The sequence below is a fragment of the Carettochelys insculpta genome, chromosome 8 (genome assembly GCF_033958435.1).
Source record: "Carettochelys insculpta isolate YL-2023 chromosome 8, ASM3395843v1, whole genome shotgun sequence".
NCBI classification, from domain to species: Eukaryota; Metazoa; Chordata; order Testudines; family Carettochelyidae; genus Carettochelys; species Carettochelys insculpta.
In genome coordinates, this window is record NC_134144.1 from 39,883,441 (window position 1) to 39,908,107 (window position 24,667).

Here is a 24,667-nt window from a genome sequence, read left to right on the forward strand (position 1 = left end):
TGACTCTCATAAGTGCAGAAAGTAGTCCAGAAGAAAGGGCAAGGGCGTGGTATGAGTAGGCGTAGAGTGGTGGGAGTCCATCCAGTGAGAAAACTGACACCACTTATAAAGGTAAGACTTGCGTGTTGATTCCTGTTTGCTGTTGTTGAGAATTTTCCTTACTCCCTCAGGCTATGTCTACACTATGAGAAAATATCAATTTTAAGTCATTTAGCTGGATTTTAACAAGTGTCTGTCTTCACTTTAAATTCCATTAGCTCGATGTGTGGTGCACTAAAATTGACATAATATCGATATCATAATATTGTAGTAACCTGATGGGTGTAGCATTCAGTTCAAATTTAAAATTTCAAATGAATGGTAGTGAGGAAACACCATGTCTTTAAACTGAATTTATTAGCCTCCAGAGATGTCCCGTACGTGCCCCACAATGCCCCACAGTTCTTCACTCTGGCCTCTTGCATCTTCACTGCTCTCAGGCACAGAGGAATTAGGCAACAGGAATACCATATCAATTCAGCACCTGGAGGGCCCATGGCTGTAGGGTCACGAGAGGCTGAAAAATCTTCCTTTCTTTGCTATTAGCGCAGCTGTGGGGTCTGTCGTGTCTACCTCTGCTAGCTGCCTTTTCTTTCTGTGCTGCCTGGCGCCAACCACTGTCCCCCTGTCCCCTGACACACACACCCACCATGTGGCAGCTAGGCTGTGGGTGGGGTCGTACTTGCATGATGGGACAAGAAATTTCTTTTCAGATGTTTACATGGTGTCCTGCCCCCCCAAAATCCCTTTCCTTTCCTCCCCGAGAGGCACCACACATTCTGGAACTTTCCCTCACCTGCATCCTGTGGCAGCTAGTCTGTGGGTGGGGATCATGCTTGCACAGGAAACTTCTTTCAGCCACTTACATTTTGTCCTGACCCCCACATCCCTTCCCTTCCTTTGCTCCAGAGGCACAACGCAGTCTGGAATTTTCCTGCACCCAGCCACATCACATGGCTTGACCCTGAACCAATAAAAGGATGTGCTGCACAAGGTGCCAGGCAGCTTGCACGCGGTGAGGGTCCTGTAGCTGGCCAGGAGAACTCTCCCTAGGTGGTTTGGCTACTGGGGGGCTATTCAGGAGTCTTTTAGCTGCCAGGGGGAAGCCTCCCTCGGTGGACGTGATTTTCGGGCAAGAGAAGATAATACTTTGTTACTATAGTGGCTTTCCTCTCATAAGAATTTCCTATATAGGCTTTATTGTAAGGCCAAGGGGCTGGCTATTGTCAGGGGTCTTTTAGCTGCCTGGGGGAAGTCACCCTGCGTAGTCATGATTTTCGGGGCTGGATGTAGTCAGGGGCCTTTTACCCGCTCATGAGAAGTCTCCCTCGGTGGACACAATTTTTGGGCAAGAGAATATAATACTCTGTTACTAGAGTGGCTGTCTTCTCAGAGGAAATTCTTGTATGGGCTTTATCCAAAGGCCAAGGGGCTGGCTATAGTTGAGGGTCTTTTAGCCACCCGGAGGAACTCTCCCTGGGCAGTCACGATTTTCGGTGCTGGCTAGAGTCAGTGGTCTTTTAGCTGCCCGAGCTAGAACTGATTTTATGATCCATTGCCATTTCAGTGTAGTGCCCATGTCTGCTTAAACAAATTCTTTTTCTAAGAGTCTTCTTTTCCAGGACATCTAAGTCCACATGCAGGTGGTGGAAACAGATAAGGAGCTGCTTCTGACATCCAAAAGAGCTGGGCCAGGCTGGGGCTACTAGAATAATGATCTTTGCCTGATCTTGAGTAGCACCTTCTGGAGAAGCAGAATGGGAGGAAACGTGCACACTGTTCCAGGTGATGGTAAAGGCATCCCCGAGGGAGTGCCTCCAAAGCCTGGCCATGAAACAGTACCAGTGACATTTCCTGTTGTCTCTCATGGTGAACAGGTCTATGTGAGGATAACCCCCAAGTTGAAACACCCAGTTGAGGCTCTCCATATTGATTTCTCATTCATGATGGTCCACGAATGCACAGCTGAGGGCATTGGCCATGACGTTGACTGCTCTGGGGAGATATGTAGCTATGGGATTGACCTAGTGTCGGATGCACCACGTCAACAGCCTTATGGCCTCTGTGCTGAGAGACGGTGAACAAACTCCCTCTCAGTAGCTGATGTAACACATGCAGACTCTGTTGTCGATAAGAATATTGATCAATTTGCCAGCTAAGAACCACTGGAAATGTTTTCAGGCATAGCAGACTGCTCGAAGTTCCAACAGATTGACGTGAAATGTTTGTTCAGAGACCAACTACCTGCCCTGTACTGTGTGACGACACAGGTGTGCTCCCCAGCTAAGGAGAGAGGCCTCTGTAGTAAGAGTGACTGACGGTGGCAGCTGGTGAAACGGCATGCTGGTAAGAATATTGCCCGGACACGTCCACCATTGAAGAAAAGAAAGAACCCCTGGAGGGATGGGCACTGGCTTGGAAAGCGGTTCCCTGGCTGGGGTACAGCATGAGGCTAGCCAAGTCTGAAGGCAGTGCATTTGAAGCCTGGCTAGCTTGACTACATGAGTGGTGGCAGCCATATGACCCAGTAATGCTAGATGGGTACATACCGTAGTGGTAGGAGACAGACATGCTGCCTGAATGAGGTTGTACAAAGTGCGAAATCTTTGAACAGGCAGGGAAGCCATGGCTGTGACGGTGTGTGTGTGTGCTCCTATGAATTCCAGTGATTGAGTAGGATGGATCATAGACTTCACATAGTTGATAAGGAAGACCAACTGATTAGGAGGTGCGCGGTGATGTGCACCACATATCATGCTTCGGAGAACGATGGTTCGTTTATGAGGCAGTCATCCAGGTAAAGGAAGATAATGACTCCTTGATGACAAAGATGAGCAGCCACCACCACCAAGGTTTTGGAAAACACCTGTAGTGATGTCGAAAGGCTGAATGGGAGGACCTGATATTGGTAGTGGGAGCACCCCACCATGAAAAAAAGAAAAGTCTGTGAGCTGGATGGATGGTCATATGGAAATATGCATCCTGTAGGTTGAGAACTGAGAGCAAATCGTTTTTGTCCAGGGCCAGGATAATGGTAGCAAGAGTCACCATCTCCTGAAACATCTGTAAAAGACATGCTTGTTAAGTTGCCTGAGATCCAAAGTCGGTCTCAATCCCCTGCTCTTCTTCTGAGTTGGTGGAATAGAACCACCTCCCCCAGAATTCCTCAGGGATAGGCTCAACTGACCCCAAATTGCGGAGGTGTCAGACCTCATGTTTGAGGAGATTCTCATGAGAAGAGTCCCTGAAGAAGGAGGGGGTAAGAGGGTGGATGAGGGTGTAGAAGTGAGGGGGATAGAGTATCCTTTTGCCAACAATTCCAAGACCTGTCTATCTGTGTTGATGGCCTCCCACTGATGCAGAAAGGGGAGGAGGCCATGACAGAACCGTTGAATGGTGCCCTGTTGGAAGCGATGGATCAGACCCTTGACCAAACCCTCAAAACAGATCCTTCTCAAAACTGCTGCTTCAAGGGGCTGATTGTGGGATGCCAAAGGCTGTTGACTCTGATGCTGCCTGCCCAAGCGACGGTACTGCAGTCTGTGCCTTTGATGTTGCTGCTGGAATTGGGGTTGCCGCTGGGACTGTTGGTACTGGTCCTCAGGGTGTTGGAATAGGGTGTACTGCACTTGTTTGGCTGGGGCTGTGTACATCTCTAAGGTACGCAGTGTTGTCCTAGAGTTTTTCATGGAATGAAGAACATCATTTTTGTCGGCAAACAGATGCTGGCAATTGAACAGGTCTCTGAACTTATGCTGGAGTTCTTTTGGTACCCCACAGGGGATAAGCCAGTAGGTACGGCGCATGACTACTGCCAAGGTGGTGATGTTGAACCACTTAAATCCCAGGGAATCTGGCATGGCAGTGATGCAGGATTAACTCTAATAACCAACTAAGAACTTTATTTTTTTATATATATAACAATGTGGAACTGGGTAAAAAACTTGGACTAAGGTAACGGCTAACAAACTAACAGACTAACTAACTATATAATCTTCCAACTCTTTTGCAGAGAGTAGGAAGGCTCCATCTGCAGGTGAGGACAGTAGAGAAGGGACTGAGGATCCCGTGTCGCACACTTGTAAGAGAGCATGAGGAAGTGCTTCTGCACATATGCGGCTCAGGAAACCATGGCTATAGAAGAATCTCTGAGTACGGGCGTGAGGATGCACCAACATCCAGAGTGGAGCACCCACAGGGACACTACTTGAAGAACTTACTGTTAGGTAAGTAAATGTAATTTTCCTATCTGTTATGTGATGATTTAAATTATATTTAACTGCTAAAGCTAAGAGACAATGAAGAACTGAATAGGCTTTGAATGTGAGATATAAACAACTGAGCAGGCTCCAGGTCATATTTCGTCTGACACATAAGGTCAATTTCCCCAGTATCCCTGTTGGTAACAAATATGCTGCCTCCTCTATCAAAACCTTACAAATATATAGTACCCATAACTGTGTAAATATACTGATTATACCAAAACATAAAGCAGAATTCTAAAAATGGAACATTTGCCACTATGCCAAACTACAATAGGCACCTCCTTCTGGGGTCTCCAAACTATGCCAATTCTAAACTAACATGGAAGTCTATGAAGCTTTTCAAACACGTTTATAAACAATATTGTACAAAGCTGGCTTGAACAACTGCACACATTTCTTGGCATATAAACACTTACCATACGAACTCAAAGAACGATGTGAAAAAGAATTAGGAGGAAGGGTGCTTTCAAAACAGGGTTTCCTTTTGAATGAACCCTGCCTACACGGCTGTTCTGGCTTTCAAAATCAGCTCTTCTAGAATTGAGATCCAGCATGAGTATGCAAATGAGGCATGAGATATTTAAATCCATACCTCATTTGCATTTCCAGTCGGCCACATCTGCATGCCCCTTCCGAAAGGGGTCATAACTTTTAAAAAATATACTCAGGGACAAAAGTTTCAGGATGCTTCAACCTTTGTCTACCCTACAAAGTTCTGTCACCAAAACTGTTTTTTGGTGAAAAAAGAGCACACACACTGAAATGTGACTTCTGTCAGGAAAAACGCCCAGTTTCAGCAACAAAAATACTTCTTTTTCCCCCCTTTCCTTTTTTGTCGACAAAGAGCAAGACTTCCCTGATTGTTTTGTCAACAGAACTGACTTCCTCACAGTTCAATATAATAGTTTAGGATCTGTGTCAATTTAGAATTTCATGTAGTTTTCCTGTGTAAAGTAAAAGGGAATAATGTACAAAACCTGAATAAATCAGGAACTGCAACTGTGACTCATACAGGTAGCTCCATTTCAGTTAAATGAACCAATTAAATAACATGACTTTTTCACAACGACTGTTTGTGCATAGGAGATTTGCAGAACCTGGTCTTAGATTGTTCAAAATATTCAATTCAGTATTAATAAAAACACTCATTGCAAACAACACCCACTGCCAAAAACAAATCCATTCTCACCAGAAATTCTAATAATATAATCTGCTCATTTTTGCTAAACTTGAAGCAAATACTGATTCACTAGTAAATTCCTGTTTGGAGCAGGCAAGCTACTGTTACGATCACTGGCTGTCAGAATCACTGTCTGAGCTGCAGCACATTTAAGTAAGCCCTTTAAAGTGTGACCATTCTGATTTTAAACGAAAATACTACACACGGTACACCAGAGCAAATGATATTAAGCACCATATTTCATGATACTGGCTGCACAGAATATGGCCCCTAAAACTTGCCAATATTATCCAAAACAAATAGATTGAGTTACCTGCATTAACCTGCAACATTATCCACTTGAATTTCTTTATTCCAACTATAAAAAATACCTAAAAACTGCTGTCTGGGCTGATCCCCAAACTGAGTGCAGAAAGTGGGGACCTGCCAGAAAACCCATAAAAATACCTTGCCTTTAAAGTCTCTGCTTAAAAAAGCTCCCCCCTGTCACACATTCCCTGACCCTGTGGGATAGCTGTCACCACCAAGAGAGAAAAAAACGCTAAGAACCCAGGAAGACACACTATGATGTCAACCTGTGGGTAACCCCACATTTTATCCCTCCCTTAGGAGAAGGCTTGGAAACAGAAAGAAGAAATTAAGCTGCAATCTGACAACTGATCTTTTGGTCTCGGTATGAATATACATAGACCCTTCTCTGGGACAGAAGAATCAAATCATTGCTTAAGGAAAGGAACTTAGAAACAAAACAAAAGATGAAAAATACCAAGAAAGTAAATTAGCATTCTTGGTTTCTAGATATTACAAAAACAACTTGAAAACGTCAAGGTTAGAGCACAGAGAATTACTCCCTTGGGATTCAGTTTAGACGTTAGTGAGCATGGGGGAATACATCAACCAGCCTAGAAAGTCCCACACCAAACTCAAAACAAAAATAACCTCATTGTATCTAACTAAACATTTCCTTTCTACTTACATATCTGTGTGCCCAGATTATGATGTGGCCAAGGATATTTACTGGATTTGTTAAGCCTCCTTCAGATCAATCATCTTGGTCTTTCTCTGCTCCAGCCATAGAACAAAAGACACCTCTCAACAGGCAACTGTTTCCATTCAAACCATCCCTCTCTTCTCACATTGGCTCACCTGACTGCTTGCCCACTGAGCACCCCACCTCTCTGAGTTTAACCCTTTAGAGGCATTCATTTATTATGACTGCAAATCCCAAGACTACCTGATCTAAGACAAATGATGTATTTTAAAGAGTTTGCACTATATAATGCTTGCCTGAAGTAGCAGGGTACTAGACTGTAACGGCCCCTTCTTATATGTTTGTAGGAATCCTGTATTAGTCAAAAGTCTTCAAGAATTTTGTACGAATATTAAAGTGAATTTAAAATATGAAAACAAAATGTCTGAGCCTGCTTGGTGACTGTGAACTGGGAACTACCACAATGATCTTGGAAACTTACTGTCTCTTTCTGTGCCTAACCTTTTCCATCTGTAAAATCGTAATAATGAGACTGTCTCTTTTTGTACACTTTTAAAAGATCATCTGAACAGGGCTGCATAAGTGCTAGTAATTATTATTATTACCATGTAATATGGTTCTTCTTCTGGAGCACAACAAAGTTTCTTTTACAGTACTTCAGTACTTACGGGTAAAATGATTAGAAGTGGATGGATTGACACTATCGCCACTGTCAGCACTTTCACTGCTAGAAATGTCATCATCAGATTCCCGCACAGAGGAGCAGGGTGAAGAGCCATCAACTTCTTCAAATTTCCTTTTTAAAATTCCACTCATAGTTGCAATGCTGTCACATGTACCTGTAACAGGAACAGGAGCTTTGAAGCACTGAAACATTTAACCATGGACCATGTAATCGAGGTCTACAATATAATTTTATAGGGATAATAATAAACAAAATAGGGTACCATTTTTGTTCCTGATTGACAGTTTATGAGGCTGTACTATATAGGTATAATATATTTTACAGGAAAGTAAACAGAAACACAAAATCAAACCCAGTAATAATTTGCCATCCACAAACGGGTGTAATAGATTGATTTTCATTATCAGAGTTGCCTTTTGCTGCAACCATTACTCCCTCTATGGACAGCACTAAAATCTGATCTGAAAACAGGCTGTTCTCAGACCCACAGAGACACATAGAACTGTGAAAGCATCTCATTAAAAGCATGATCTTCAGGTGCTGAGCACATTCAACTTCCAATGATTTAAGTACCTTTAAGGATTGTGCCTTGAGTTACTTTTCAGAATTTCTCAGGCTGATTGAATGAGAGGCCGTGATGAGCCTCTGGAGGGAGATGCCACTAGCCACTCTCAGTAGGGAGAAATTCTCTACAGCAAAGTGCTAGGGTATTTAAAGGGGAGAATACAGTATGTGGTACTCACATTCGCAAAGCGGTCCACATAAATTAACTGATCAATACTCATATTGCTCTTGCATGAGACAGTAGGGAAATGATGATCACTTCCATTTTACAGGGAGTTCAATGACTTTTCAAAGACCACATAACAAATTAGTAGCTAAGGCCTGGTCTAGTCTAGGGATCAAAGTTGATCCCAGATACGCAATTATAGCCACGCCATTTGCGTAGCTAGAATCAGCATACCAGGATTGACTTTGTTCCCTGGTGTAGATCAGGGAACTTCGAACTCACGCTGATGTCTCCTACTCCACGTGCAGCATGGAGCACTAGGGTTGATGGCCGAGCCCAGAGAGCTCGATCACAGTGCATCAACCCCTCCCGCCCCCCACGAAGTACAGACATACTCTAAGGCAGGCTTAGACATCAAGAATTCCTTTGTTCCCAATCACTTAACCTACTCACCCTCAACAAGGTAAGAGATGGCGCGAAACCGAAGTATTTTGCAGCCTTGTGAGAGATTTTGTACAAAAAAATCAGGAAGTTGTTAAGTTAAATAGTAGTTTTTACAGCTATTGTAACATGAACCATTTTAGGGGAAATTTACCTTTGCTCCCATGCTGTGCAGTGGGAGACTGGAGTTGTAAGGGTACCCAGAATTTGATCAGAAGACACGTGCCCTTTGCATACCAAAGGACTGGACTTTGCCATACAATCAGTCCTTTTTGAATAGAGCCTCTGCATAAAATACGAGGACAAGCAGTTTTTAGGTGTATTTAAAATAGTAAAGAAAAAACCAACAAATTGTTCCTGTTTAAAGGAAGGTAGTGAGAGAAAGACATCAGTACAGCGTGTCAGCTAGGTAAACACTAAGGTGTTAATCCTGTAGTCTGCTACACATTGGTAGACCCCCCCCGTACCTGTGGAGAACCCCTCCAACTTCAATGGCACTTCATAAAGTTGCAGTACGTTGCAAGAACAGAGCCTATCTGATTTCAATGAACCAAACCAATAAAATTGACAGATGTGCTTCTGTGCTCTTCCTTGCTTCAATGCACCATACATGGTGCTCCAACACTTAGGCACAGCAGGAATGCGTTCTGGACAGATGTTAGCAGTGCAGCTCTGGATCAACTTGCCTTTAGAAGTGTAAAGCAGAAATTATAGACGTGTAGACTACACAGCTAGGTCACTGTAAGTTGCATTACCTCCACCTAATAATGCATACACCTACACTATCAGGTCCCTTCCACTGACATATCTGGCACGGCCCGCTACATTGATTTAATTACTCCACCCCTCACAAGAAGTCGAGAGCTTAATTCAATGTTGTTAGAATGACACAGAGGCAGTGGAAACACTACATTGCTTACATCAACTTATCTGGCTCACAGGAGGTTTCCCACAATGCTCTGCTGTGACTGCTCTGATAAATGTTTTCTTTTAACAACATCATACCAGCTAAGTACACAGGAAAAGACCCTCCCCTCTTAAAGGACCAGGAACTTTTGAAACCATTTCCTGTTTGTTAATTCGTTTGTGGGGGGGTGGGGCATGGAGAGCTCTCCTGATCTTGACAGCTCTGCAGAGGGAGTATAGTTGCAAGATATTTCTCATGAAGGTAAATCAGATGCTTCAATATGTCTGTTTGGTCCTTCAGAATTCCCAGCACCTCTCACTCACTCTCCTGAATTGGCTCCTGTTCAGAATGTCCATGTCCAGTTTTTCAGAGTGCAATCCTCCACACTCGCAGCTTGGTGTCTGCTGTCTGAGAGACATTCATAATCTATTTTAACAGGCCATCATGCACTCTCTTTCACCTTCTTACATGGAAGAACCTCTCCATCAGTGAGGAGGAAAAGGTGAAGGCCACACACTCAACTGTAAGCCAGGAAAAGCGCAAAGCTGCTATTGTCAGTGCAGACCCAAGATCTAATGCAGAGCTGCGATATAAAAACACTCCCTTTGTTTCATACATTTAAGGCACAACATTTTCATTTACACAAGTTGTTCAATGAACAGGATCAGCAGCACCATCAAGTGGGAAACCCACTGTAGGACCACAATAGGCAGAAGGCAACATCATGCTAAGTCACAATTCCCTCCTCATTGGCTGGACTTTCCCAGGCTTACAAACAGCTCGTCTCTCCAAGAGAATGGGTTCTATTTTCCTCCTCCTGTTCTGGGTCCCAGTCTTCCTCCTCAGTGTTGCTTGTGCTGGCCCAGGACTGTGACTCCTCAGAGGGATCCACACTTTTCTTGGGGTTCATGATTAGATTGCAGCTGAGAATCACATGCTGCTTCTTGTAGAACTGGCATATTTGTGGTGCTGCACCAAAGCAGCTATTTGGCTCCCTGGTTTTCTGGCATGCCTGCTGATGTTCTCTGATTTTCACTTAGCACTGCTGAGTGTCCTGATACAGCTCTTCTCCTGCATGGCCAAAGTAATCTGCTCATAGACGTGTATGCTTCTGTGCTTGGTTTGGAGCTGTGCCAACCCAGCCTCTTCTCCCGACAGACCAAGAAGATCCACCACCTCCTATGTACCCCTCTTACAAATGAAAACCTTTTAGTATCTGTATATGTGTACAATTAAGTAGACAAAAATGCTGATAGTTCTCTAGCACATTGGGATACCTGTACACATTTTTTGAGACACAGACTAAATACTCTGAATAATTATTTCATGTTTGATCAGTGGCCTCCTCTTCTTTAGTATCTGTATTATAACTTGCAGGTTGTCTTGAGCAATGTTCTCCTGTGAAATTATATGCATTAGCCACCAAAAATGGAAGATATACATCAAAGATACATTACCAACTGTTCTTTTCCTTAGCAGAAGCATTTGAGTAATGATGGCTGAAGAGAAATATTCTCAGGTTCCCTATAAACAAATGTAAAATCTAGAGCAGGGGGTTGATTTTGAATGAGGCCAGAATGCAGCACCTTGCAAAACTGAGGTATAGGTCACAAAATGACCTGTTAGATGGCTCCCAGGATTTTGGACTACATGCCTCTGAACTACTAATGTAACTGTGATAAACGCTAGGCCTGATTTTGTGAACAGAAATAACTGAAACTATGTACACACATATTTCTATCAGTAAACGGGAAATATTATTTACCCCTGAATCTGGGAAATGTTATTTTTCCATCTTGAATGTAACATATTAAATAAGAATTAGGAAAACATATTTAATAAATGAGGTTAGTTTGTCCTCAGAGGATGAAACCAGTAAAAAAACTATTCATAGTGGAAAATAAAACTTTTTAAAGTCTACTGGAAGATCATGAGCTTTTATTTTCCCTCTCATAAACAGGTTCAAATTTAACAATGGCTCTACGTGCACAAGTGTTTTCAAACTTTTCTTTGCCACTACAAAGGCTGAAAACTTAATTTTTAAATGAAGACCGTGATTTTCCTACAATAGAACAATTTCATCTGTTACAGCTTTATGAAAAAGCCTCACAATTACAAGAGTATTGGGTTTATCTGAAACTATCACTGAAAAAAAGGTTCCCTTTGTGTACTAAACATGTGATGATAGTGACTATTCTAGCTATTAAAAAAAAAGATCAACAGCACAATTTAAATTACAAATAAAATACAAAAATTAGCAGCTACATTAAGATTTCATATGGTACTGTAATGAATTGTTATATTTAGTGACTATACCCCATGAGTTCATGTGGGCTAGGGTTAGGGTTAGGGTTAGGGGACTCAAAAGATTAATGAGATGACCTCAGGTTTCAAGAATAAGATCTAGTGTATGTATCTCTTTCAATATCCAAGGACTACAAGACAAGTTGCTACATAGAAAGGAGAATAAATAAAGTGTGTGTGTATGGGGGATGATAGGGGGCAGGGGCAGAACAGAGGGTTATGGTTGTTGGGCAGCGAAGAATATAATGATGACCCAAAGTGAGGCTATGTCTACACTAGAGGGTTTTGTTGGCAAAATGGCTGTTATGCCGACAAAACTCAGGGATTGTTCAGATTCTGAAGGCATTCTGTCGACAGTAAGTTGACAGAATGAAGCACTTTTGTTGACAACTGTACCCTGCTCCCCATGAGGAATAACGTGTCTGTCAACAGAAAACTGATCTGGATGTGCTAGGCAGGGGTGGGGGGGGCCCTCTGTCAACAGACAGGGCTTCCAGGACACCAAACAGCCCCGTCTGCTGTACTTCTGGTTCACCGTTTTGATGACAGAGTGGCTGGGCAGTCCAACCGATCTTTGTCAACAGAGCAGATCACTCTTGCGATCTGCTTGGCATTTCTGTCAACAGATCACAGCTAAAGTGGTGTTGGAAGATATCCTCCGAGTAAAACTTCTGTAGAAAATCCCTGTAATCTAGCCACAGCCTGGAAGTGTGGATATTCTGAGAAATTTCAGCCTTTTTTGCCTATACATACCGTGAACCTATCTTTAATTATCTGACTATTTCTGCTACAAGCAGAGACGTGCATAAATGATACCATGAAACAACAAACTTGTGAATAATAATCCAAAATATTTCCCTATAAATCTATGGTCTCCTATGTAATTCAGATTAAAACTAGGGCTACTAATTAAGCACTGTTAATTCATGCAAGCCACTCAAACATTTAATCACGATTAATTGCTCTGTTCAATATAAAAAATATTTTATCTGTATTTTCAAATATATTGATTATAACTACAATACAGGATATAAAACATACAGCGCTCACTTTGTATATTGCATTACAATTATTTGCACTGTAAAAATGATAGGCTACAGTTACTCTACAGTGCTCTGTCAACAGAAGCACTGTTGGGAGAGTTTTCCCAACAAAACTTATGTTGACAGAGTGCAGCCACCCACAAAGGCCAATCGGGAGAGTGCTCAGCTCTGTCGACAAAGCAGCCAGACTGCCCAGCTGCTCTCTCGACAAAACAGGCACCCGGAAGCACAGCAGACAGGGCTGCCCATTGTTGTGGATGCCCTGTCTACTGAGAGAAGGGCTCCCCCCCTCCCCACCCCAGAGCAGCCACACAGCATGTTTTGTCCACAGAATCTGTTGGCCACAGCATTATGCCTCAGTGCTGTTTTGTCCAGATACTGGCAAAAAAATGTTTTTTGTGCGCATATGCTCCATGAGTTTTGTTGACAAAACTGGGGTCTTGCCAGCGAAACTTGCTAGTGTAACCAAAGCTATAATCTAAAGAAATGGTAAAGTTCACCTCATATTAGTACTATAGTGCAATCTCTTTATTATGAAAGTCCAATTTACAAACAGGTTTTTTTTTGCATTATATAACTGCACTCAAAAACAAAACAATGTAAAACTTTAGAGCCAATGCCTTTTTCAGCCAATCACTGAGCCATACAATTTTTTTTTTTTACAAAAGACAATGACGGTTGCTTCTTAGGCTTTGTCTACACTGCCAACTGAATGACAAAACTTTGGTTGTTTATAGGTGCTTTTAACCTTCTCCACCAAAAGACAAAAATTCTGGCAAGTGGCAGTCTAAACAGCTAGTTGTCAGCAAAAGCACTCTCCTTTTGACAATGCAAATCCTTACCCACTCCATTGAGGGCCAAAGTATTTTGTCAACAGAAGTGCCAACAACCAATGTTTTCACTACCTAACTTTAATGAGGATCACTAAAAGTTGTGTAGTGTAGCCAAAGCCTTATTTACATCACCTGAAATGAGAAGAGGCGTTTGTGTGGCATTTTTGTAGACAGCATTGCAAAGCATTTATGTGCCAGATGTGCTAAACATTCATATGCCCCTTTGAGTTTTGGCCATCTTTCCAAAGAAAATGCTTCCATACTGATGATGCTCATTAAAAAATAATGCATTAATAAAATTTGTGACTGAACTCCTTGTGGGAGAACTGTGTGCTTCCTGTTCTGTTTTTCCCCTATTCTACCATATATTTTGTATTAGAGTAGTCTTGGATGATGACTTTTAGGAACACTTTCACTGCAGACTTGACAAACTGCAAAGAAAGTATCATAGAATCATAGAATACTAGGACTGGAAGGGACCTTGAGAGGCCATCGAGTCCAGCCCCCTGCCCCAATGGCAGGACCAAGTACTGTCTAAACCATCCCTGATAGACGTCTCTCTAACTTGTTCTTAAATATCTCCATCGATGGAGATTCCACAACCTCCCTTGGCAATTTATTCCACTGTTTGACCACCTTGACAGTTAGGAACTTTTTCCTAATGTCCAACCTAAACCTCCCTTGCTGCAGTTGAAGTCCATTGCCTCTTGTTCTATCCTAAGAGGCCAAAAAGAACAAGTTTTCTCCCTCCTCCTTATGACACCCTTACACCTGAAAACTGCTATCATGTCGCCCCTCAATCTTCTCTTTTCCAAACTAAACAAGCCCAATTCTCTCAGCCTTTCTTCATAGGTCACATTCTCTAGACCTTCAATCATTCGTGTCGTTCTTTTCTGGACCCTCTCTAATTTCTCCACATCTTTCTTGAACTGCGGTGCCCAGAACTGGACGCAATACTCCAGCTGAGGCCTAACCAGCACGGAGTAGAGTGAAAGAATGACTTCTCATGTCTTGTTCACAACACACCTGTTCATGCATCCCAGAATAATGTTTGATTTTTTTGCAACAGCATCACACTGTTGACTCATATTTAGCTTGTGGTCCACTATAACCCCTAGATCCCTTTCTGATGTAGTCATTCCTAGACAGTCTCTCCCCATTTTGTATGTGTGAAACCTCTAAAAAAAAAAAGTCAACCTTCTTTTGGTGGCATCTGACTTAAATGATGAAAATAAACATGTCAGTCTGTTCTGCTTTGGATTATTATCAAGCAAAACCTGTCATGAGCATAGATGCGTGTCCTCTGGAACGGTGGTTGAAGCAGGAAGGGGCATATGAATCTTCAGTGTATCTGGCATATAAATATCTTTGATACGAGTTACAAGAGTGCCAGGCAAATGCCTGTTCTCATGTACAGGTGACATTATACACAAGAAGCAGACAGCAGCAATATCCCCTGCAAAACTGTAACCAAAACTGTTCATCTGAGCAATTAACTGAACAAGAAACAGGACTGAGTAGACTTGTAGACACTAAAGTTTTACACTGTTTTATTTTAAATACAGATTTTAGTACACAATTCTACATTTGTAAGTTCAACTTCTATGATATAGAGGTTGTACTACAGTACTTATACTAGGTGAATTGAAAAATATATTTGTTTTTTCATAGGGCAAACATTTGTAATCAAAAACAAAGTGAGCACTGTGCACTTTCTAGTCAACGTTATATGAAATGATTACTTGGAAATGTCGAAAATACCAAAAATTATTTAAATAAATGGTATTCCGTTATAAACAGCACAATTAATCAAGTGATTAGTAACTTTTTTTAAAATCACTTGACAGGCCTAATTGAAACTGATGAAACAAAAAAGAATAAGGACATTTCGTTAGTGCCAGTTTTTACATAGTAGCCTCTTATTTTTCACTAGTGAAAGATTCCACACACACAATTTGTACAATAATTTTTACCATTTGTATATTCAAGCTTCCATTTTGACTTGCAATTACATGTACAAATGGGGACAGTTTGCCTGTTGTGTATGTGGAAATCAGAGAAAAGGATGAGATTGATTTAGAAGCAAGGCTTTTTTTCCGGTGGAATGCCACGTAACGGTGTTCCACTACCTTTCTTTGTCCTGCCACGACCATTTTTAAGGCATTTGGGCAGCTCTTTAAGGAGCCATTTGTGGCTCCCTGCCTGCCGCCTGCCCTCCAGCAAGGGCAGAGTCAGGCCCTTGTTGTAGTGCAGCCTGCCTCCCCTCCCTGCCTGATGGATCTCTGGCTGGCCACAGCAGGACCATGCTGCCCAGTTGGGGCACTGCCACAAGCCCCGGACTTGCTTGGGTACATGTGGGGCTGAGGAGGAGGAGGGCTCTGGGGGCTTAGAGCTAGGGAGAGCGGGAGGCTGGTGTGGGCCAGGAGCTGGGGACAGGAAAGAGGTGCCTGGAGTGGAGGGAAGTGGGGAGCTGGGGTGGGCAAGGAGCAGGGGGTAGGTTGGACCCCACTGGGGGACAGCCAGATTGGGGCCCGGATAGTGAGAAGTGGGGGAGGCTCTGGTCCTGTGGGAGCGGCCAGCTTGGGCTCTATGGCAGTGGGAGGGGGAGCTGGCTCAGGCCCCACTGGGGGTGGCCACCTTGGGCCCCATGCGGTTGGAGGGGGGAAATTTCAGCCCCACACGGGGGGGTTGATGGGCCCCACTGGGGGGCAGTTAAGTTGCTGGGGGGGAGGCTCAGGTGCCGCTGGGGGGTGGCTTGGGCTCTGTACTAGAGGAGGCTTGGGTCCCATGCAGGCAGCTAAGATGTCAGGGGACAGCTCAGGCCTTGCATAGGGCAGTTTTGGCCCTGCATGGGGGTGCTGCTTGGGTTTTCTGGGGGCAGCTAATCCGATGGGGGCAGCTTGGACCCCAAATGGGGTAGTTTGGGCCCCCCTGGGGGTGGTTAAGCTGCTGAGGGGCAGTCAGGGCCTCAGGGCAGGGGCCAGTTTGGGGCCTGAAGTAAACCTAAACTATTCTGAATGTGAATGTTGATAAAATCCTCCTTGTTGCAATAAAGAGCAAAATTTTAAACTGAGAGATCAAATGAGATGGCAGATTGAAAATAAAAATGTTTTACAAGTCTTTTTATTTTGTTTTAAATCTCAAATCTGAAAACATTTACAGAGGAGGAGGAGGCTCAGTTTAAATAAAAAGTGTCCATTCACCAAATTCCTAAGAGATAGTTTTTTCAGCAGGGCAGTAATGAATAGGCTAACCCGCTCCCCTGCTGTGCTGGCTGACTTATAACTGCCTTATGACTGTCCAACACCATCTTTCTCAGAGGACTCTGCTGGGACAAAATTAATTATCTACACCGTGCCATAGTGAAAAGCATTAATATGGAAGTACATAGGGTTGTCTTGGAAGGATTAGATTTTTTATTGGCAAATGCTGGCAAATACTGATTTGTACATACATAAGTGAAAAACTATTTCTATTGATAATAGCTGGAATTTACATACAGTAAGAGAAATGCTACTTGAGAACTTAAAGAGTTTGATTTAAGGATATGTAGTTTATTCTGACTTGTGATGTTGACAATTTCTGTGTTAATGGTTATCAAATGTAAACTTTTTAAAATCTCAATCTTTGCTGCCTGGGAAATAACTGTCTGACTTCTTCTTTTGTCTGACCTGCCAGCTCACAATTTCCCACAACTGAGAAAATTTAAATTGATAAAAAATTAAAATGCTTAAAACATGTAATTTTCTGCAAATATGCAATTTTTAATAATATACAAATCTTAAAAATAGTATTGATGTTATCTACTGAGATTAAAAAAATCTGCCATGCCTAGTTATAAAAGCTGTACTTTAAAGTCTGTTTTTAGCAATTGCGTTCATATTTATTTTTCTGTGTTTTCTCTCTCAATTCCTATGCAAATTTTACCTTTAAAAAGCTCAGCTTTCATCGTGCATGGCAGACAGTCTGTGATTTTCACATTCTGTTCTTCTTTTACAGGGAAAGATCTATGATAAGAAATGTGATTCCCATGTGTGAGCAAATGTGTTCGCAGGAGGATGTGATGATAAGGATTTGAACTGACTTAACTGAAAGCCATAGAGTTAAAACCTGTCCTGATTTGGAAGTTAATAACCAGCAGGAGCTCTGCAACAACTCTGGCAACACAAAAGAGCACATGGAATTTCTGTGAGAACTTTGATTTCCCAATAAGTCACGAGATTTCCACCCTCTCCCAAGAAAATATTTTGAAAATACAGAGGGACACTTTGGGTTTACAGAGATCAGCTGTCAAGTCTCACTTTGGAATCAATATCACTATTTATGTCATTTGCACTAATAAAGTGGAAAAAATTGTTTAAGAAACAGGCAGCAGATAAAGCCTACTGCTTTGACTTTCTTTTATGATGGTCCATGACTTTTTCCCTTTTCACTAGTACTTTCAAGTAACTACTTCTTGAAAGTCTGCAGGACCAAAATTTCTCTGTGGATGTAAAAAGTTAAAAAATAAAATAAAATAAAATAAAATAAATTCTATTTTTTTTTACTTGTATACAAATCAAATTTGCTAAGAAGTGCTATCTACAGCCAAAGAAACAAAAAATGTCTGTGATCAGTCAAAACTGGGTTTTAACAAATATACGCTATCTTTTAAGCACTTAGACAGCTCTATTTATTTCTAAAAAGGAAATTTATCTAAAATAACTGTCTAAAAATCACAGAACTGAAACAAGATACGCAAGCTTTAAAAACTTCCTTGCCTATCAAAGGAAGAGTCTCCTCCTATAGGCAAGCCACAGCTGAGCTAACAAGAATCGACAGAGCTTCCAAGACTTAAATGTCCCTCACATAAGAGAGCTGTTTGGGTTATATAGTGGCTGTAATATGCATAGGGTCCCGGTCCCATGGATCTTGGGGATCTGATAAAAAATGCAGCCACAGTCTGGGGTCATCTGTTGCTACTCTTCTGGCTCTTTTCCCCCTCTGATAACACAGCTCATTTGCTGACTCCTTCTTGGGTGTGTGGAAGCACAGGAAGGCCATGTCTACACAAGAAGCCTCTGTTGACGGAAGTCACTGTCGGAAACATAAGAACATAAGAATGGCCATACTGGGTCAGACCAAAGGTCCATCCAGCCCAGTATCCCATCTGCTGACAGTGGCCAATGCCAGGTGCCCCAGAGAAGACAACAATCAAGTGATTTATCTCCTGCCATCCATCTCCTGCCCTTGTACTGAAGGCTAGGGCACCATACTTTACCCCTGGCTAATAGCCATTTATGGACCTAACCTGCAAAAATTTATCGAGCTCTTTTTTAAACCCTAATAGAGTCCTGGCCTTCACAGCCTCCAACCTACTACCCATCAATTTCATTTGGTGTTCCCTAGTTCTTGTATTATGGGAAAGGGTAAATAATTTTTCTATATTCACTTTCTCCACACCATTCATGATTTTATATACCTCTACCATATCACCCCTCAATCGCCTCTTTTCCAGACTGAAAAGTCCCAGTCTCTCTAGCCTCTCCCCATATGGGACCCGTTCCAAACCCCTAATCATCTTAGTCGCCCTTTTCTGAACCTTTTCTAATGCCAATATATCTTTTTTGAGGTGAGGAGACCACATTTGCACACAGTACTCAAGATGTGGGCGTACCATAGTTTTATACAGGGGAAGTATGATATCTTTTGTCTTATTATCGATCCCTTTTTGAATAATTCCTAACATCCTATTTGCTTTACTAACTGCCGCTGCACACTGCATGGATGTCTTCAGAGAACTATCCACTATAACTCCAAGATCCCTTTCCTGATCTGTCATAGCTAAATTTGACCCCATCATGTTGTACATGTAATTTGGGTTGTTTTTTCCAATGTGCATTACCTTACACTTACCCACATTAAATTTCATTTGCCATTTTGCTGCCCAATCACTCAGTTTGCTGAGATCTTTTTGTAGTTCTTCACAATCCCTTTTGGTTTTGACTGTCCTGAACAACTTGGTGTCATCTGCAAACTTTGCCACCTCCCTGCTTACCTCATTTTCTAGATCATTGATGAACAAGTTGAACAGGATCGGTCCCAGGACTGACCCCTGGGGAACACCACTAGTTACCCCCCTCCATTGTGAAAATTTACCATTTATTCCAACCCTTTGTTTTCTGTCTTTTAACCAATTCCCGATCCATGAAAGGATCTTTCCTCCTATCCCATGACCGCCTAACTTACATAAAAGCCTTTGGTGTGGGACCGTGTCAAAGGCTTTCTGGAAATCTAGGTATATTATGTCCACTGGGTGCCCCTTGTCCGCATGTTTATTAACCCCTTCAAAGAATTCTAATAGATTAGTTCGACACGACTTCCCTCTGCAGAAACCATGCTGACTTTTGCCCATCAATTTGTGCCCTTCTACGTGCCTTGCAATTTTATTCTTTACTACAGTTTCTACTAATTTGCGTGGTACTGATGTTAGACTTATCGGTCTATAATTGCCAGGGTCTCCTCTAGAGCCTTTTTTAAATATTGGCGTTATATTGGCCGTCTTCCAGTCACTGGGTACCGAAGCGGATTTAAAGGATAGGTTACAAACCACTGTTAATAACTCCGCAATTTCACATTTGAGTTCTTTCAGAACCCTTGGGTGAATACCGTCTAGTCCTGGAGACTTGTTACTATTCAGTCGGCTTTCCCCCACCTCTTTAATGAAGGTGTAAAAATCTTAGCTCAAAATAGTGTAGTTTTGTTTAGTCTTAGTCACTAGAAAGTTGTTCACTTTATATAGCAAAGGATTTCCCTGCAAAACTTCTGTCGACAGATCACATCTACACATAAAAGCAAATCGAAATAGCAATCCACTCTGTCGACAGAGAGCAGCCAGACCGCTCAGTCTTCTCTCAACAGAACAGCTGACTGGAAGCTCTGTATACAGGGTGCCCAGTGAACTGGAAGCCCTGTCTGTCAACAAAAGGGCCCCAGAGCATCTACACAGCTATTTTGTTGACAGAACACTGTCCAGAGAGGCATTATACCTGAACAGGGAGAAGTGGATATGCCAGGTTTGCTCAACAAAGTGCATTTGCTGGGTAGATACTCCACGTTTTGTTTTGTTTTTTCAGCAAAATCTCAGTTTTGCTGGGAAAAGCTCCTCCGTGTAGACGTGGCCAAAAGGTGGCCTAGTCAAATGTTCCTGCCACTTCAGTTAGGTAGTACATTAAGTAGTAACAGTTCTCACACCAATTTGCACAGACAATAATCTGAAGCTATCACTCGCTATTTTAAACCAGCCACGAAGGACTATTGACTCCTTAGCTTCAGTGCTCGTGGGAAAAGAGTACAATCCAGCCCCAAATTACATCAAGCAACCCAATTAAAAAGTTTATGAAACTATTAGTAAAACTTTGCTATATAAATAGAGTATACTTTGATGGATATATCCAAATTTCTCTTTTAGATGCCCTCTAACTTTCATTTGGGCATATTTCATCACAATTTTATGCTGAATTTGATATCTTTGTCTCTCTTAGTCTATGTCTACGCTAGCACTCCCCTTTCGAAAGGGAAATGCTAATAAAGACACATTGGGATATGCTAATGAGACACTGCAAGGAATATGCAGCGCCTCATTAGCATAATGGCAGCCGCGGCACTTCAAAAGTGCCGCTTTTGATCGTGCTCAGCTTGTCTATACAGGGTCCTTTTTGAAAGGACCCCACAGACATCAAAATCTCCTTATTCCTATACCAAATACCTCCTTATTCCTATAACCAAAAGTCTCCTTATTCCTATAACCAAATGCAGAAAGGACCCCATGTAGACGGGCTGTGTGCAATCGAAAGCAACACTTTTGAAGTGGTGCAGCTGCCATTATGCTAATGAGGTTATGCATATTCATTGCAGTACCTCATTAGCATATCCTGATGTATCTCATTAGCATCCCCCTTTCAAAAGGGGGGTGCTACTGTAGACATGGTCTTTTTGTTTTTGCACTGTTTCATCAGTGATCTTTAATGAAGGTGTAAAAATCTTAGCTCAAAATAGTGTAGTTTTGTTAAGTCTTAGTCACTAGAAAGTTGTTCACTTTTATATGTTTGTAACCATTTCTGACTTAATCTCTTACACTTAAACTCACTTAGATTCTATCTTTTTGATGAAATAAACTAGCTCTATTTTATTCTTACTCATCCCAGAGCTGTATTTAACTTGAAGTGATTATTAATTCTGGTTAAAACAAGAATCTGAGGACCTTGTTATTTTTCTAAATATTCCAGGAATGTGCTGGACATTTAAGGGCAGATGATTTGGGAAAATTCAGACTAAGGAGTCTGGGGGTGAGGGTGGGGGTCACGTGGCTAGTAGTAATCAAAGCTGTAGGAGACCAGAGCACAGTTGTAGTGTAATAAACAGACTCTTAGAGTCATATCTGCTAAATCCACACTGTTCAACGTAATCAGTGTATGTTTGCATGCTGGCTGGGAGCATCCAGACAGTGAGCTACAGCTACAGAGAATTTTCAGGAACTGGGGACAAGTAATGGTAAAACCTCTCACTAATGCGGGTAGAATCCTAAAATATGACTGGGAGCAGGGTGAATAAAAGCCACATTATTTTTGCGAGATTCATTTTAACCTGGTATATCATTTTTTTCTAGTTGTGTATTCTTGTAAATGGGTCATTTTTGTCTTCTAGCTATATTCAACCATCCTTCAAAACCAAGAGCAACACAGCAGAAGTGAGATAATAATCTAAGCTCACTTAGTAAGACTGTTGAAATGGAAACAAAATTGTATAGATTTTATAGTGTTCTGTGATATTTTGCTGAGAGGATGGCACACTTACAATACAATTTATCTCAACTTTATAGCTGTTTCAGAATGATGACAAAGACAGACGGCTGACAGACGAGACAATTTATCTTTCAAAAAGCTTTACCCATCTCACAAAAGATTACACCTGCCTCACTTCAACATGATCTGCCATCTGTTCTTTCAAAGAGATAAGTGCTTAAACATCAAGGTTCTGTTATTGGAAGTATCTTTTAAGAGTTTTACAAACAGCAAATTCATTTACTGCGTTATTAAAGAGAACATGTCCATTTTTCAGGGACAACAAACAGAGACATTCTCCAGTAAATATTATTTTAAATGAGGTGTATTTAAAACATGGAAAAAATGTAATTATGATGCAACTTAAAATTTGGCTTTTAGCTAAATTAATCATTAAATTGTAAATTATTTTTGATTAATCTGTCTATCTAACCAAATAAGCTAAATGGTTCTAAACAATGATGGTTTCCTCCTTTTGTGAAATAAACCAGACCAAATTTCTAGATAAAGGAGGCCACTGGACAAGATTACATTATTTTCTTATTTATGAAAACCCACTATAGACATTATGCTCCAGATTCTCACCTCTTGCACACTGGTGTACATAATGAACTAAACCACTGAAGTCAATAGTATTACAGTATAAACTGTAATTGTGATTAGAATCATACCTCCATATGCATACCACTATTGCTTTATGGTTAAGAAAATATTGTATCCTACCATGATTTTTTAAAACGCTTATTAGCTAGCATTCAACCTATAAACTCTCTATCTCTTCACAAGGCCCTAATTATTAATGTATGAACATTTTAAGAACATCAGAGGTTGTCAGCAAAACATGGCACTTCTGTGGGCTCTACAAGTCACAGAACAAAAGTTACTTTCACCTCTAGATGTAAAAGAGAACAAAATCTGAAAACAGTTCATTTTTAAGCTAAAATACAAAATAGGAATTAAAGACCAAGTCTCTTAGATCACAAAACACAACAATTTCTTTAGATTGTATTCAAAACAAGGTTTTGCATCAGTTTCCACATATATAAAGCAGAGACATAGCCAAATGTTATGGGTAGATTACAACTATGGGGATGCTGCTCTACAGTGAATCTTCTGCTGTAATTTTAGAGGAAGCAGCTAAATTTATATAAGTGTCTGTGTACTCTAAGTACTTAACAACCTCATAAATCTAATCTTAAAATCCATCAATTCTGTTTTACACAAATATGGTAATTTCATGATTAGATATAGCTTTGTTTTTTCTGTAACTTCTTGTGCAACACATTCTTTCAATAACGTACAATAAAATTTGCCAGCAAACAGGGCAGGTAACAATACGATATGTTCATTAGCAATATGTTTCATATAAAGTGATGGTTGAATACACACAATATATTATGAGACAGTTCTTTATAGCATTCTTTCTCAATCAGTTCTGTTCATTAACATTCATGTAATATTCTCAAAGATTAATTGAAACATGAAGGGCTTGTCTACACTACCTCCCTACTCTGAAGGAAGGATGGTAAGTAGGATGTTGGGAGTTTATTAATGAAGTGCTGCGGTGCATATGCAGCACTTTATTAAGCAAAATCCCACCCCCCCACCGCAGCAACTTGGAAGTGTTAAACTTCAAAGTGCTGGCTCGTGTCTAGCCGTGACTAACCTGCTGCTACTTTGAAGTGCCTGGGGTACTTTGAAGTCCCTTTACTCCTCAAAATTTCGAAGTACCAGCGGCTTAGCCGTGGCTAGACGCAAGCTGGCACTTCGAAGTTTAACACTTTGAAGTTGCCGTGGGGGAGGAATTTGCTTAATGAAGTGCTGCATATGCACCACAGCACTTCATTAATAAACTCTCAACACCCTACTTACCATCCTCCCTTCGAAGTAGGGAGGTAGTGTAGACACAGTCAAAGTGTAGTACAAAAGAGAAATTTCAGAGCCTGATCCTGCATGAGTTCAAAAGTGGCTTTGACAGGTGCTCCAGATGTGGATGCTAGAATTTCTAAAGGCACCTCAGGCAGTCAGGGGCTCAACTTCCATTGAAATTTAATGGGACATGGGCACATACCACCCTAAAGCATCTTTGAAGAGCCCAGTGAGATGCTTGCAGGACTGGATTCTAAATGATGCATAGCACATATATTATAATGCTATAAGGTGCTGATTGCTCTGGTCCTGATTCAGAAAAGCATTTAAATACATGACTTTCCTGGTTCATGTCCAGAATAATAAGCATTTTACAAGACCTGGCACATATCCTATACATTTTTCCCCTTGAAGTCAGCTATTTTGTAAAAAGTTACACTTCAGGCAGGATTCTCCTCACTTTACTCAGGCAAGTAGATCCTGATCTTGCAGTGCTTACTCCTACAACCACCTTAAACTGAGACTACTGAATAAGGACTACTTGCATGACTACAGTAT

The 24,667-nt window shown here is 41.5% G+C and overlaps 1 protein-coding gene across 1 annotated transcript in view; it reads right to left on the reverse strand.

Annotated features, from left to right (window-relative positions):
* CSRNP3 (cysteine and serine rich nuclear protein 3) overlaps positions 1-7,309 on the reverse strand; it is a 44,692-nt gene extending 37,383 nt beyond the window's left edge. Inside the window, exon 1 of the mRNA XM_075001846.1 lies at positions 7,144-7,309. Within this exon, the coding sequence (XP_074857947.1) occupies positions 7,144-7,291 (148 nt within the window). The 5' untranslated portion in view covers positions 7,292-7,309. The remainder of the gene's footprint in view (positions 1-7,143) is intronic.
* Positions 7,310-24,667: the final 17,358 nt, after the last annotated feature.